Source organism: Streptopelia decaocto (assembly GCF_964273445.1).
Source record: "Streptopelia decaocto genome assembly, chromosome: 1".
Lineage (NCBI taxonomy): Eukaryota > Metazoa > Chordata > Aves > Columbiformes > Columbidae > Streptopelia > Streptopelia decaocto.
The window spans coordinates 36,584,604-36,599,850 of NC_138663.1; the positions used below are offsets into that span (position 1 = coordinate 36,584,604).

General features: G+C 38.3%; 1 protein-coding gene across 5 annotated transcripts in view; it reads left to right on the forward strand.

Annotated features, from left to right (window-relative positions):
• TBC1D30 (TBC1 domain family member 30) overlaps positions 1-15,247 on the forward strand; it is a 113,157-nt gene that overhangs the window by 34,759 nt on the left and 63,151 nt on the right. For all 5 annotated transcript variants that reach the window (XR_014183864.1, XM_082050632.1, XM_082050633.1 and 2 more), the window contains 7 exons: positions 315-440; positions 1,548-1,733; positions 3,790-3,958; positions 5,466-5,634; positions 8,542-8,647; positions 14,127-14,239; positions 14,409-14,548. Coding sequence is in view for 4 of the 5 variants with exons in the window: in XM_082050632.1 (XP_081906758.1) it covers positions 315-440; positions 1,548-1,733; positions 3,790-3,958; positions 5,466-5,634; positions 8,542-8,647; positions 14,127-14,239; positions 14,409-14,548 (1,009 nt within the window). In the remaining variant the exon portion in view is untranslated. The remainder of the gene's footprint in view (positions 1-314; positions 441-1,547; positions 1,734-3,789; positions 3,959-5,465; positions 5,635-8,541; positions 8,648-14,126; positions 14,240-14,408; positions 14,549-15,247) is intronic.

Genomic DNA, 15,247 nt, shown 5'->3' on the forward strand with positions numbered 1-15,247 from the left:
CTAGATTTCTTCTGTGGGGTTTCCAGGAGATGGATCCATGGTGGAGTTTGAGGAACACCTGCAGCAGTTTTACCTTTTTATAAACCTCCTTGCTGGTTATGAGGTGAGAAGGGCTGAACTGACCAGGAGGGTGGGCTTCCGCCTACTTTAATTCTGCAAAAATTGTTTTAGATACAGTTCTGCATATTTCAAGCCTAACTGCAGATCTCATATGGGTGAAGCTGATGAGGTTCATCTAACAGTACATATGAAAACTGTTAATATTTTATGAGAGATATAATTCATTTTGTTGTCTTGCTTTGTGTGTATTGTAGGTTTGGCTGACCCTAGCTGATCAATACTTACACAGTATAGCCATCGACTGGGATAAAACCATGCGTTTCACATTCAATGAAAGAAGTAATCCTGATGATGACTCCATGGGCATTCAGATAGTAAAGGTAGCCAGCTAACTTGTTATTTTAATTTTTTAATGAAAAGTGATTTTTTTTTTTTTAATTAGGTGGAATTTGGGTTTATTTTGTTCTCTGCAACTGCTTTGGCAAAAATTACACCTGAATTCCCTTTGGTCTACCAAAATATTTCTTCAGCTTCTTTGATCCTTCTGCACTAGTCTGGTTAGTTTTAACTGGGAAAAATAATGCTGTTACTGATTTTTTTTTCTTAGTTTCTGCTTTCTTATTTTAAAAGAAACACTGAAGTTTCATGGAGACAGAGTAACATAAGTGGGATTTTTTCTCTCCTCTCCTCTTTTTCCCTTCCATTCCCTATAAATAAACACAAGTGTTCGCTGGGATTAGAAACTATGTTTTATAAGACAGCGATTGAGCATTTTGCAGTTATTTTACGATAGTGAAGCACCTTTGTCTATATATATTTCTCAGTTGGTTAATGTTTAATATTTAAAGCAGTGGACAGTTTTGGGGAAGAGCTTAACAGATTTGCATTGCTATGTCTATTTGCATATTTAGGAGGTATTACTCTTTTTAGGAGAGATTGTGTCACCTTAACTAGAATACACAGAGCGAAATATTTTGTGTTTGTGATTATTACAATTGTCATCTGTACTTGGTTATTTAAGCTTATAGATATTACTCATGAAATATTAACAATTGTAGTGCGGTTTGCATTTCACTTAAAAATCACTTCAGTTTCAAGAATCCTGTTTCTGATTTTTGTTTTTAATGTTTTGAAAACTTAGTTGCCTGCCAGTTCTTTTATACTTCAATAAAAAACAGTTGCTCTTCTGTTGTTCAATTAAGCAGCTATTACATCTCACCACTTTGAAACGTAAAATGTCTGTTAGTACCTTCTGTGACAACTTCTTAGGAACATCTTTTAGGTAACTTGTTTACTTAAGAACTCGCTGAACCTATTTCTCCTCAGTGTGCTAAAAGTTTGCAGATTAAAAAAGAAACATTGTCATCAACTTTGAGAATATGTATTAGGAGGGTGGAGGTAGGAGGAGAACTGGGACAGGCAAGAGAACTAAAGGGGGAAGGAAAATGCATATATTTTCTGTCTGTTTTCTTTTTTTTCCCGTAAAGGACCTTCACCGAACTGGTTGCAGTTCTTACTGTGGCCAGGAGGCAGAGCAAGATCGAGTGGTATTAAAACGCGTTTTGCTGGCTTATGCCAGGTGGAATAAATCTGTTGGCTATTGTCAAGGATTTAACATACTCGCTGCACTTATTCTGGAAGTAATGGAGGGCAATGAAGGGGATGCCCTGAAAGTGAGTAATTTTTTTTTTTTCGGTGTTGAATACTGCTTTTAGTTGGTGAACTTTAGAATAAACCAGTGTGTGACTTTTGTAGACAGCCTGAAAGAATGGGACTCGAAAGAGTCAACCAATTTATATCTGTGGATTGTTTGTTTTCCTGTCTGAGCTAAAATGCACAGTTGCAATGTTATCAATGTTAATTTTTTTTTTTTCAAACAGAAACAAATGAAGGTTTGGCCATAATAAAAACAAATAGGAATACTACTACTAACTGTTGAATATCTTATCCCATAATCCCAGATCTGCCTTCAGATACCATAGGTAGCTGAACATTCAGATTGCATTATCAGCCTCTTATGTGGTGGTAACATGTGGGGCAGTTAATAAATCTGCTGCATTTTAAAGCAAATTCTAGGAAAACACAAATGTTTTAAATGAAGAAAGTATCTATTGCAACTGGTAAATACTTGAGGCTGCTTGCTTAAAATGCATTCTCAAAACAATTTACATGCCAGTGAAATAGAATAGACTGCAGTGGTGCAAAAAGATTTCTGTTCTTTTCTGTGCTCTCATATATCTGAGATTTCTGAAGTAATATCACTTAGTGGGAAGGGAGCAAAATCCTTTACGAAATGGTTTCTTTAGGGTTTTGTGTCATATGTCGTAAGAAATGAATGATAACACATATAGCATAGTTGTAAGTTAATGTTATATTATTCTTCTATTGGTAGAAATATATTTGAACAAAATAAAGCATATTTTTAGAAGATAATGAGGTGTCCCGGTATTCAGCAAAGGCTCAGGAATGCGTCTGATAAAATGTGAAACTCCAGCTTCCTTGTGTACCATGTTTTGATCATCTGTTTATGTCAATCCTTAAAACTTAACAAAAACAAAAAAAAAGCCATCAAAAATGTGTAAAAGCTATTGATTTGTCTGTATTGACTACTGATCTACATGCTTTAAAACATGGAACAGAAGACTGTTCTCGCCCTAAAAAATCTTGCAAGGACAAGCGGGGGTATGTGGTCACAAGCAGCTGGGAGAGAAAAGGAAGCAGTAAGACTGTGTAAGGTGGTGCTCATGGAAGTCCAGTGTCTGCCAAGCTATTTCTGTGGGCATCTTATGAAAAGAGAGGGATTGGAAGGAGGATTGTCTCTTGGATAGGGAGGTGCCATGCTCCTCTCAAGCATTAGAGGCTGTATGGAGAAGATAAGGATGCTGGTTTGAAATTGTAACCAAGGCGTAAGCAAATCCCATTAAGCAAATGGGATGACCGTGTGTGGGCTCTCTGGGTATGGTTTGTAAGATAGTCTTGCAGGATTAAAAGCCATAGAGATTGCAAAAGATCCTGAAGTGAAGGCCAGCTTCTTCTGTTGGGCTGGTGATATACATTAACTTCTGCGTATTTCCTTGTTGCATTTGTTCATTCTTCAAAGTTTGGCAGTATCCAGTTAATACATTACCACCCATGTAGCCGAGTGAGCTCACTTGAAACAGATGTCAGTTTAAATGTCTCATGCTGCTTTATTTAGCACCTTTTAAAGTGACAAGGTGAAGTGCAGCACACGGTAACACATCACAGTAAAATGTGTGGAGAATGTTTTTTTAAAGAACAGTATCTTGCATCTTGGAGAGGGAAAAAAGATGATTTGTGGCAGTTAACAAGCAGAGAAAGGACAGTGGAACTTTCCGATGGCGTGGAGAATCTCATGAACACGTACAGCATCAGAAGTGCCAAACGTGGCCTTTGGTTTCAGTCATGCTTCCAGTTTGCGCATAGCTTACTGTGACATTAATTTCTGTCATTTGTGGCTCATAAATGCTGAACAGCTTCAAGAGGCCTTTGCGATTCTGTTGCTTGTGGGTACCTAGAGTACCTGTGGATGCTTAAAATGATAATGTTTTCTCCCCGTATAAATGGAGATACCAGAGGCATGTGTTGCCAGTGGCTCCAAGCCATTCTTTATTGAACAGAGAACTTTAAAATTCTGTTTGTTTTTCTGTTATTCCTAGAAAATAGCTGTCTCTGTAAGTCCTACATGATTGTATTTCATTTTCCCCACAGATTATGATTTACCTAATTGATAAAGTCCTTCCTGATAGCTATTTTGTCAATAATCTCCGTGCTCTCTCTGTGGATATGGCGGTTTTCCGAGATCTTTTACGAATGAAGCTTCCTGAACTGTCCCAGCACTTAGACACCCTGCAAAGAGCTGCTAACAGAGAAAGTGGAGGTAGGTTCAACAGAAAATGCTATTACATTCCTTTTTGCTGTTTTTTTTTTCATCCAACTGCTGGTCTAAAACAGTTTTTTAAATGTTTGCATGAGTTTATTGCTTGGAATATGTGTTTTAAATTGTTAAAGTGAAAGATGAAGGTTTCCATTATTGATAACCTTAACATAAATAGGTGGTGCTCTTGGGAAAAAATAAAGGGGAAATAATTTGGTCTCACCATTAACTGCAAACAGAATTGTGTTGACAAGGACATGAAATATATGGAGTGACAACACTGTAACACACAGCTTAGTACAAGGGCTACCTTGAAAAGATTGTTTCTTGCCTTAGCTCAAGATACCCATCCTACCATTGCTGCTTGTAGTTGCTGCCTCACACAGCTGTTCTGGGAAGAGTTACAATGTGAGAGCCAGTGGTGGCTGGTTAGTATTATTTTTTCACCTGGATGCTTAGCGATACACGGGTGCGAAACTCAGAGGTACTTCTTGTGTTACTGTCTCAAAATTGGCTTTTTGTGTGTGGGTGGCGGTTTTATGTTTTTTGGTTGGTTTGTTGTGTGTGGTGTTTTTTTTGTTTGGTTGGTTTTGTTTATTCCTGGTATAGCTTTCCCTCCAGACTTCTTTTAAAGAAGATACAGCTCTCTTATTTATTTCAGAGTCTTTCAGAGAGGATATTTTTTTATTTGGATTTGTGTTTTGGATTTTCCTTTGATTTTGTTTGTCCCAGTCTGTGAGCTCAGTGTACCCTGAGTTGGATCTCAGAAAAGATCTGCTACTGTGGTCCATGTAAATAAACTGTGACTGTGCCCAAACTGTATAAAACCAAACAAAGGGTAACAAGGACATATTTGCTGTTTGAAAGTGTTTTCAAAGGCAGCAGCCTCTTTGGTCATGGCCTTCAGTGCATCAGTTGGTACTCAGATGGACAAAGTGTTCCCTGGGCATAACAAGAAAGCAAAACTTCAGAGTTTCAGGCTGAAATACTAAATCTTCTTTGAAACTTGACAAAAGGAAAACAATGTGTTACAGTTACTTCTGATAGCTGGCAAGTACGTTAGGATTTTAAATTAGTAAATAGGACTTTACAGAGGCAGTGAGGCAGGCACCTTAAATTTCATGGTCGTAAAGACTTCTTGTGTCATCAGTTTCTGCAGAAATGCAGTGCTTACTTTTTTTTTTAATAAAAGCTTTTAGCTTATGTGGCTTTGGGGAAGGAAAAACAACCTTTCTGATACAAGGAAAAAAAAAAAGTGGTGGTGTTTTTCAGAGTTTACGGTCCAAAACCGATGCTGCTGCTTTGAGTTTTTTGCAGTGCAGCAGAATGAAAGCGTGTCATTTTTCCGTCCTTCTTTTTCTCAGCTTATCTTTGGGCAGCTGCAGGCTAAGTAAGTTTTGGGCAATAACAGAGGTACTAAAATGGCTGGTGGATTTCAGTACACAGTTTATACTCCTTGTAAAATAATAGTAAATTACAATTACTTTAAGCTTTTGTTTTTTTATTTCAGGAGGCTACGAACCCCCACTTACAAATGTCTTCACAATGCAGTGGTTTCTGACCCTCTTTGCCACTTGTCTGCCTAACCATACAGTTCTGAAGATCTGGGACTCAGTATTCTTTGAAGGCTCTGAAATTATACTGAGAGTAGCTTTGGCCATCTGGGCAAAGTTAGGAGAGTAAGTGGTCATTTTTATCTGATTTTTCTTTTCAGTATGAGCAATGTGTGTAAATTATGTTGCTCTGAAGAGCATGTTCTCAATTCTAAACAAGATTCAGTCTTTTGAGAGAATGATTCTGCTTTGAAAAAGCTACGCAGAGTGTCTCGGTTGGCTTCCCCAAAAACATGCTTCTGACATCGTGTCAGAATGGGCGTGATAATGACTTGACCCTTCCTGCAGGAATTGTCTCCACTTGTTTGCATTGTCTGTGTATAATGTCTTCATGATAAGCTAAAAGGTTGGTCGGTCTTTCCAGAACATAGACCTCTGAGGGAGCTGGTAAATACTCTATGGAAAGACACACAGAGAGACATGAGGGTGACTGGGTAATTTAGTTGAGTACCTGAAGCTGAGGATTTGAGCCCATGGGCTATACCCCAAGAAAGAGTTCAGTGTTACTAAGGGAATGATTCAGTGTTACACGGTTCTTTTTTGTTAAGGCCTGCAAACACATTTTCTTTCCCAGCTCAGTTTCTGTAGAGTCCTTTATGGCCTTGGAAACTCACCACATAGTACAAAACACAGGAGGTGGTTAATTCTTCTGAATTCCTCTGTTGTCATAGCAAATATTGGCTTTCCAAAGAGTGGACAGTGCTCCTGGAGAAATGGGTTTTGTCACTGACTTCAGTGACAAGTGTGAGCTGTGACAGGTCGAGGAGATGTTAGTTCAGCTGGAAACTTTTTTCAGCTGATGTCAGCAGCTGCATAATTTTTTTCTTGTGATGATATTAACACTTATCTTCCTTTTTTTCCCTGAGATTGAACCACTGGGATTTATGTTCAGCTCTGTCTTTGGAGGTTTAATTTCTTTTTTTATGGCTGAATAACTTAGCACTGCAGGCCAGTAGCATTGTAAGAGACTTTGCTCAGCATATTTAATTTCTTATCTGAAGAATAATAATTAGAATAATTTCCTAGGAGCTTTATTTGTTCAGCTCATGAATGAAACTTGCATGAATCATTTGCATTAGGATTAAGCTACATGTAGTCCCTTTGTGCTTCGTTACTGTGTACTATACCTTTAGATAAAAGGTCCATTGCAGTGGGTCTCTGTGCACTTAAAAGCTGTAATTAAAAATGTTCCAACTCATAACATCATTAAAAAGTCACTGCTTTGAAGATTTTGCAATGAAATTTAAGGCAAACATGAAATGTGTTTTACATAAATTGGAGGAAACATCATGAAGAAATCTATAAGAATAGATGCAAAAGAATAAGCTGATCACACTGCACACCTTGTAACTATTTTTTGTAGGGAAGGCAAGATCATCTGGCAGATTTAGGGGTAATTAACAGAAAGGGACACTCGGGTGGTAACTAGAGATCCAGAAGAAGATGAATCGCTAAAACTGAACAAGAATTGAAACTCAGTAAGCTTGTAATGAATGATTTCAAATGAGATAAGGAAGTAAAAAGTGGGGTACTATGTCTTTGCTGGGAGAAGATTGTGATTTTGTTCCTTTCTTCTCCGCTGGAAGTAGAACAGGGGAATTTAAAAAAGTTGGGCCTGGAACAGTGATCATGGTCTCATGATTTTCATACTTCTCAAGATTGTCTTTCTAGACATGAAAATGGGGTGAGAAGTGCTTTTCCTAAAATGTGGGTGGTTCCATCACGCTTCTGTTTTGAGGGAGACTGAAGGAATGATGGGGGTTAAAAATAGATGCAGTAGAGAAAGCAATGTGTGGAGGTCATGAGAGACTGAAGGTATCAGGGAAGGTAAGCAGAAAGTTTGTGATAATTTGCCACATACCCATTGTTTCTATGCTTTGTCTTTTTACTGCTTAATCATTCTTTTAGCTAAACTATGTTAAGATTCCAGTAGGAGTTTCGTAGTTCAGTGGTTGCTCTTGACTGACAGTGAAGATCAAGGGAAGCTTCCTCTTCTAATCCTTAGGAAAAAAGACCATGTACTTTTTTGATCATTACAGCAGCTGTATTTTACAGGGGAGGCTACAATATGTAGCCAGCAGTACACATGTTTGGGATAGAAGTTATACAAATTTTTCACTTGACAGGAGAGGATGTTTAGTGCCTGACCCTAATGTATGTAGAACAGCAACTCACAAAACTTATTACTCATCTATCTGTTCCTCTAGCTGATACTCTGGGGGTGATTCTTTGATTTTAGAAATCCAAAGTGTGGAAAACTAAAACAAAATGACCAACACCCCACCAAAAAAAAACCAAAAAACCAAAACCCAAACAAACCTCAAAACAAAAACAACACCGAAACAACATCAACAATCAAAAAATAAAAACAGCTTATTATCTTAATTTCCAAATAGCTTTCACAAGTATGCAGGATATGAGTGAATTTTCCTTCGTTCTGCATTGTGTGAGCTCAGCTCTTTTGAATACTATGTAATTTATAAATACATCTATATTTAATGTACTCCAGATGAATGTTTTCTGGCCAGAGAATATCTTCCCATCTGACATAAAGACAGTTCAACCAGTGAATTCGCCCAAAGAACGGGTGATGAGGCAGTCAAGAAATATTTGTGCTCCTTTTTTGAGCTGATAGGAGAGCTCCCTTGTGCTAGTAGGAGGCAGGATTTATTGATTCTTGTGTTGTAGAAGTGAAAGAGGCACAGGTAATAACCTCCCTGGACACACATGAATCCTTTACCATAAGCAGTCAGGACAGTAAACTGTGCTCAGTACATCCTTTTACTGCACTGGTACTTCCGATGTGATGTGCACAGGTTTTTTTTTAATTTGAAAGTGTAGGGAGGATTGCAGTAAACTTTGCAACTAAGGTGACTAATGGAAACACATATTTCATGATGCCAGAAAAATCGTTTTTGTTTTGGAGGTGTATAATCACATTAAAATAAAAAACCAACATGTATTTTGATGTAGGCAAATAGAGTGTTGTGAAACTGCAGATGAGTTTTACAGTACCATGGGCAAGCTGACCCAGGAGATGCTGGAAGACAGTCTGATTGACAGCAATGAACTCATGCAGGTGAGTAATTGTGATATAATTATTGTTTATATTTTCTGTGCATCCGTTAGGTGCCCAATTCTAACATATTACATTTTTGTTCAGATACTGCAGAAACCTAAACTCTCCCAAGAATAAAAGTATAAGGTAACTGAATTGAGCTAGCATGTCAGTGAAACAAAGAGATGACCTGCAGTTAAAGCTAAAATCTTATCTTATACATTAAGTATAGAGAACAACTAGGCTTTATTTGATAAAAATTGGTTGTATGTTGATAGTTCAGAGTTTGTTGTGATACAATGTCCAGTTGGATTTACACAGGCAAGACATAGAATCTTTTAGTAGTCATAATTTTTAGGGTGTTCTATGTTTGGGCTGGTTGTTTATGACATTGTGTCCTTTTCATTCTGCAGACGCTGGGAGATGAGTTTATTGAGTGAGAAGGGAAAAAGATATCCTTCATGATTTAAAAAATAAAAGCTATGAATAGTTGTCAGTGAACTATAAACAAAGACATCTGTAGATAATTGCAGTCTCTGAATTCTTAAAGCATACGTCATTGTCTGAGAATAAAGATCCACATTGTTCTGGGAATAGGCCTTTAGTGTTACAGCTGTGATTGTATTGATATGCACTTACGCTTTTAAACATTTTTTTTCTGATATCCTTGAGGTGTTGTCTGCTTAGATGTTTTATGAAGTCTTCGTGCTACAGTTCTGGAACTTTGCTTTTGATGAGTTAGAGTACAGTGATTAAATGGGTGCAAATACAAAGCACATAATTAATCTGAAAATAAAGTCAGTCTCACTATATGAAGTTGGATGTGTTTATTACAGTAGTTAAGAGATGACTTGTGTTACCCCTTTTTGGAAGCAAAACTTGTCTGTCTGGGATAATACATTTCAAATTGTCGGGCGAAGTACTGCTCTGAAGTAAAGGATCCGTTTCAGATTTTTTTCTTTTGTTACTGCTGTTGTTTTGTTTAATGAGGGAGCTCTAGGAATGAGAGAGGTGAGCACTGAGGCTTTGTTTTGCTTCAAAAATGGCAATACAGCTGCTCAGAGGTACTCCATGATGTTTAAATAGGCGTTAAGGTTTCTCACAAGGCAGTTCAGAGACTGAGGATGCAAGAGGAAGGTGGCCCAAGCTGACGCCTCCTTGTATTCATTGTGTTTCAATTCCTGGTCTCAAGTGCAGTACGAAATCAAGATGTGGCATTTGTGACAAAGAATAATGTTGGGAAAGCTGAAGTGGGCTTTAGTGACTCAGTGTGGATTTCTTTCTTCGCTGTTGTGTGTAACAGAGATAAGGCATAGATATAATAACTTTCTGGTTGGAGGGGTGGAAGGATGTCTTTGTTTTCTTAACTGTTGCAATTACAAGTATACTAAATTATCAGTCTTCTTTTGCTTCAGTAAAAAATAAGCGCTTGGTGCAAAGTATTTGTGTGTTCAAAGCATACATGTGTATTTTGTGACACTGACAGGAGCATTATGGCAGGATAACATTGCCATTGGTATGGAGAATGTGGCTGGTTTAAATTTTCTGTGCAGACAAGCAGAGTGTCTGGTTTATGTGCGTCCTCTCAGTTGAAGAAACCATGCTGTAGTTTAGGTAGCGTTCTTCAAGGCAAAGTCAGGCACTTGCAGTATAGCTATCTCCATCTGAGGTGTTTACTCTGTACCAGAGAGAATTAGGCATTACCAGAGTTTACCATTAGGAGATATGAATGGCACCATGTGTTTGGCTGCTGCATTTGAACAATTTTCTCAGTGTTGGAGCAGAAAATAAAGAAATATGAACCATTGCATTAATGAAAGGCTCCGGGCTGCTTGAAGACACTGTTTTTTAAATTGCTTTACTTTTTTCCAGAGGAGTCAGCCAGAGATGTTTAGACGGCTTTGTTTTCAAAATATTCTTTTTTTTTCTTTTTTTTTTTTTTTTCCTAATTGAAATCAGAATGGTGAATTTACATGTAACACTTTTTACAAGGTGGCTCATGAATTAGTATCCTACTACAGGAAAGGATTAATATCCTACTCAGCCTTCCCTACCTATTTCAGTAAAGGTTGCTGGTGGCAATCAGCTCGCTTTTCTTTAGACTTGCACAACACATTTACATCTGAACGACCTGTTCAGGCTCGCTTAAGCCAGTGAAGAGTAATCTCCACCACTAGAAAACAAATTGTGCTCTAAAAGATCCGTTTCCTTTGGGAGTTATGGCTGATCCTTCATGGGCAAGTGTTGACAGAGCAGATGTCTAAAGTAGCTCAGAGGACTCTCATCCTCATTCTCTGCACCAGCATTTGTAGTTGTTACACATTTATCATTAAAAATGCCTCCCTCCCATGCAGACGGTACGTGTGCCTGGCATTGAGGGCTTAAAGCTTTTGCAGATTCAGTCATTGCATGGCAGGAGTTCTTACATGTTGTGTGGAGGAATTGGAGGAGCGAGCAACCCTACAGCTTCCTCCTTTTTCAGATGGAGCAGTTTAGGTAAATAAAGGGTAAGTGCTGTACACATCAAATGCTAAACCAGATATGTATTCAGGACTAGAATTTAAACAAATACATTATTCAGTATTGTCATTTTATTGGCCTATTAATAAACTTTGGTTCTAGCATGGAGACAGAAGGCTTTAGGTGTCTGCAGTTATTCCAAACAGCATGTACTAGATTAAGTATGGACTTTCATGCCTTCTCAGAAAGTGAGTGTTTTTGTAAGCAGCTACACGAATTAAGTTTGTATGCCTTGAAAGATTGCAGCATAGAGGAGATGAGAAGCAAATGGGAAAAGGAGAGTCATCCCTGTGTGTGTGCTGTGGTGGAGGGGAACAGGGCTAATCACTCCACAGTACCCTAGAATTTTAGACTATCTACTGTAGACAGTTACCCTGGTTTGATTGTGTTCACCTTTAACTTTCTACTTGATTAGCACTTTGTTTTCTTTTGGGTTTGTTTTTGCTTTTTTGTTGTTGTTGTTTTCTTATTGAAAGTGAAAAGAGAAGTTTAAACTAGTGTGGGGCAGCTCTTGACATAAGTGTGGCTGAGCTGTCTGCAAAACCAGTGATCCTCTTTTGGAAGCCACAGCCCATCACCTTCTGGATGGTGTTCTGATGAGGCTGTAGGTGGCTTTGTATCTTTAGTGTAAGGCAAAGAATTGACAAATGCTACTGACTTAAGGTGAGAAGAGAGGTTTTTTCCCCTGTGTCTTTTCTTGTTCTCAGAATGTGTCTCTTATGGCCATAAATATGTTTGGCTGAATCAAGCTTCATATATGTAGGCTGTTTCCCTCTGGCACAGTTTCACCAGGATTAACCAAATCACGTCCAAGGCTGTGTGCAAACTAGGAGCAGGATCCTCTGAAACATTGTTGTGAGAAGACCACAGCTGTTGATTGACAGTATTTTTTAAAATTTCTATTGGAACTTGCATCAGCATAAAATTTGTGTGTGTGTGTGTGCCCAGCTGGCAAGTGAGGCCTCCAGTTATAATCTGATAGCAAATAACTGAGCTAAAAATGTAGATGCTAAATGAAAGAAATTGCACAGGATCTGGAAGAGACACAGATTGGAGACAGGCAAAAGCTAAAACCATAATCTAAAACAGTACATGCAAGGAGTAAATGGAGGACTCTGAGTCGACTGTTTCACTTAAAGGGTAACTAGCATATGGAACAAGTTACCTGAAAAGGCTGTTGACATAAAGAGTAGAAATAAATTCCAGACACACCTCCTTTTCTATGAAGGGAGAGAGTTGAGACATATGGGGAAATAATACAGGAAAGTGTGGTGGAGATCAAACAAACAGGCTGACACATTGGGCCAGAGGTAGGTCTTTCTCCAGATCGTAAAATTCCTTCGTCTGGTAGACTGCCGGGATATTGCTGCTCAGGCCCTAGACAATATTTCTCTTTCACAGTAGCATTTTCCTGGAGCAGCAGAACCTCAGTTCATGCTCTGGGTTTTTTAGACATCCTCTTTGTATTAGAGTCTGCGTATGGCCCGAGCTGTAAAGGCGTTTTCACGCAGACGCCTATTGAGCTGCACTATTGCCCTGTGCCTGGTCCAGCCAGGAGTGTCCTTCCCGATCCTCCTTGCTTACAGTATTGCTGTTTGTGAAGCGTTTTTCTTTTTCTTCTTCTTCTGTTAGAAAAAGTCTAGTACTGAATTAATGTTTGCAATTTTCCTTAGTGTATTTGGCATGAACAAGGCACAGTTCAAGAATAGATTGTGGAGAAATTGTTCAAAATTTCCTTTTGTCTTAATTGAGGCTGTTTGCCTGTGAAAATGTCACTGACTTAGTAGCACAGGGAAAAAAATAATAAATAAGTGAAGATTTCCTGTCATAGCTAATGAGAAATTTTTACATTGCTGTCTTTCAGAGGGCATTTCATTTTCAAGATTGGGAAAAGCTATAATATTTCAGATAAACTATCTTTTCTTTTTACTTCTGACATTGAGACTCTCAATGCATTGTGTGTCAGTTATTTGGAAGTCCTGAATAGTTCAAAGTGTACAAAAGCAGGGGGGGAAAAGGCAACTAAAATAGATAAGAACAAATCAACAGAGATATTGCAATGAGTATGATGTGTCTTTATGGCAGGCTGACTGGTGATACACATTCTGTTATTACAAAATGACTTAAAGCAAAAATAACGCTGAAAGCAAATGCTTTTGCAGCACTTTGTCTTCTTTAACTCTGAGATTGAAGTAAATGTATTCAAGTTTTTTGCTGCCTTCTTTTAAGTTCTGGGGACTACATGTTGAGCTCAGAGAGTTGCAAAAAGTTTTCTTTGTTCACCATAAAACAAATTTATTTGGAAAAAAAAACCAACCACAACTACTCCTCCAAAAAATACCACAAAACTGCCCCCCCACAAAACAACTATCAAAAACCAGAAACTGAGAGGAGAAAAGTTAGCTGGATAATGTTGGGTCCTTCCTCTTTGGCCATAACTTTTGTGTTGAAGTGATTTCCTTTACACAAGCTCTTGGGGCTGCTCAGGTGAAGTGATGGATCTGTTAACAGTCCACATGAAGTGAGGATCTGCTCCTTCCTGCCTATGGTGGTGTCAATACCTTATTGAATACTTGAGCAGAAACATAGGTGTTCTGGAAGATCCCCAAAACCTCAGTGATGCATTTATGTAAGTGAAATCATAATTGGAGGAGGAGGATTTCTCATGTGCTGGCAAGGAGAGGACTGACAATGATTATTAAGTACAAGAGTTGAAAAGGGCCCTACCTCCCATGTTATCAGCTCCGTTTTGTTTTTTTTTTTCTCTGAACCATATATTTTTCTAGTGAGTCAGTCTTTATTTTTCTTACAAGGAATACTGACTGAATTGTAAAACTAGACCATTTCCATTTTCTTACAGCAGTTGAGAATGTGCTGCCTTTGATCCTGCAGGACAATGAAAGTCTGTTCATGGAGAAATCTTTTGTGGGCCTGTTAGTTAAAGCAAAAATTTTTAAAGCTGCTTTTTTTTTTTCCCTAGACTGTTTATACCATGGCTCAGTTTCCCTTCCCACAACTGGCAGAATTAAGGGAGAAATACACGTACAACATTACTCCTTTTCCTGCAGCAGTAAAATCAACTTCGCTTTCAGGGTAAGTTTGAAATGCTCTGCTTATGGGATATAGGGTTATTGTGTACCCTACACAGATAGTGAAGACAGGTGACATCCCCCCGGTATGCTCCTAAAGAAGATAAAGATGTTTGGTAATGATCACATTCAAAATGTCTCTTTCTTATTTCTCTTACGTTCTCATTTGACAGAAGGCTAGGCAGAACCAGAGACAGTGATGAGGAGAATGACCTAGATGATGAAGACTCAATTGCCAATGCAATTGGCTGTCTTGGACCCTTAAGTGGGTTTTTGGCACCAGAGTTCCAAAAGTACCAAAAACAGATGAAAGGTAAGAGTGTTTTTGTTCATTTTGGAAAATGTACTTAAGTCTGCGTAACCTCTCAGAACTCATCTGTAGCTTCCCCTGAAAACTGCTGTGAAAATTGTATTTTATATTCACGTAGAGATTACTGCAGGTATTAAATGACGTGCTCTGCGGTGCGTGAAGATGTCTTCAAAGTCAAGTTTGAAGGCTGTATGTATACAGTAAATACGGGTTAAGGATTTGGCTATAGTAATAGTTAAAAGCCAAACCCTGTAGTGTTGCCCACCCACAAAAAAAGCAGCACATGTGTCAAAAAGAAGTCCACCCTAAATCCATGCTTATTTCCAAGAAAGCTGTTGGGTAGTCAGCATTTTCTGAAGAATGTACATGTGACAAATAATTTGACTGTTATTAGCACATGTGTGGCTAATATTGGAACCTATCAGCCATGAGTGAATTCTGCAGGTCATTTCACTGCCCTTTTTGCCAAACCTTCAGACTGTTGTGTGTTTTGGGTATGTTCACATTTTCTTAAAAATTGGGTATGGTTTAGGGTGTTCTGGCAAAATGTCACTATTTTTCAGAGCCCTCCACGTTGAAATAAAATCTCTGACAGAATTGTACACTCGGTTGTGCAAGCTTTACAAGCAGAACAAAATTCTGATCCATACAAGAAAAGCAGATTGTTTATTAATTTGCAGCAGCCTTTATTAAATGATACTG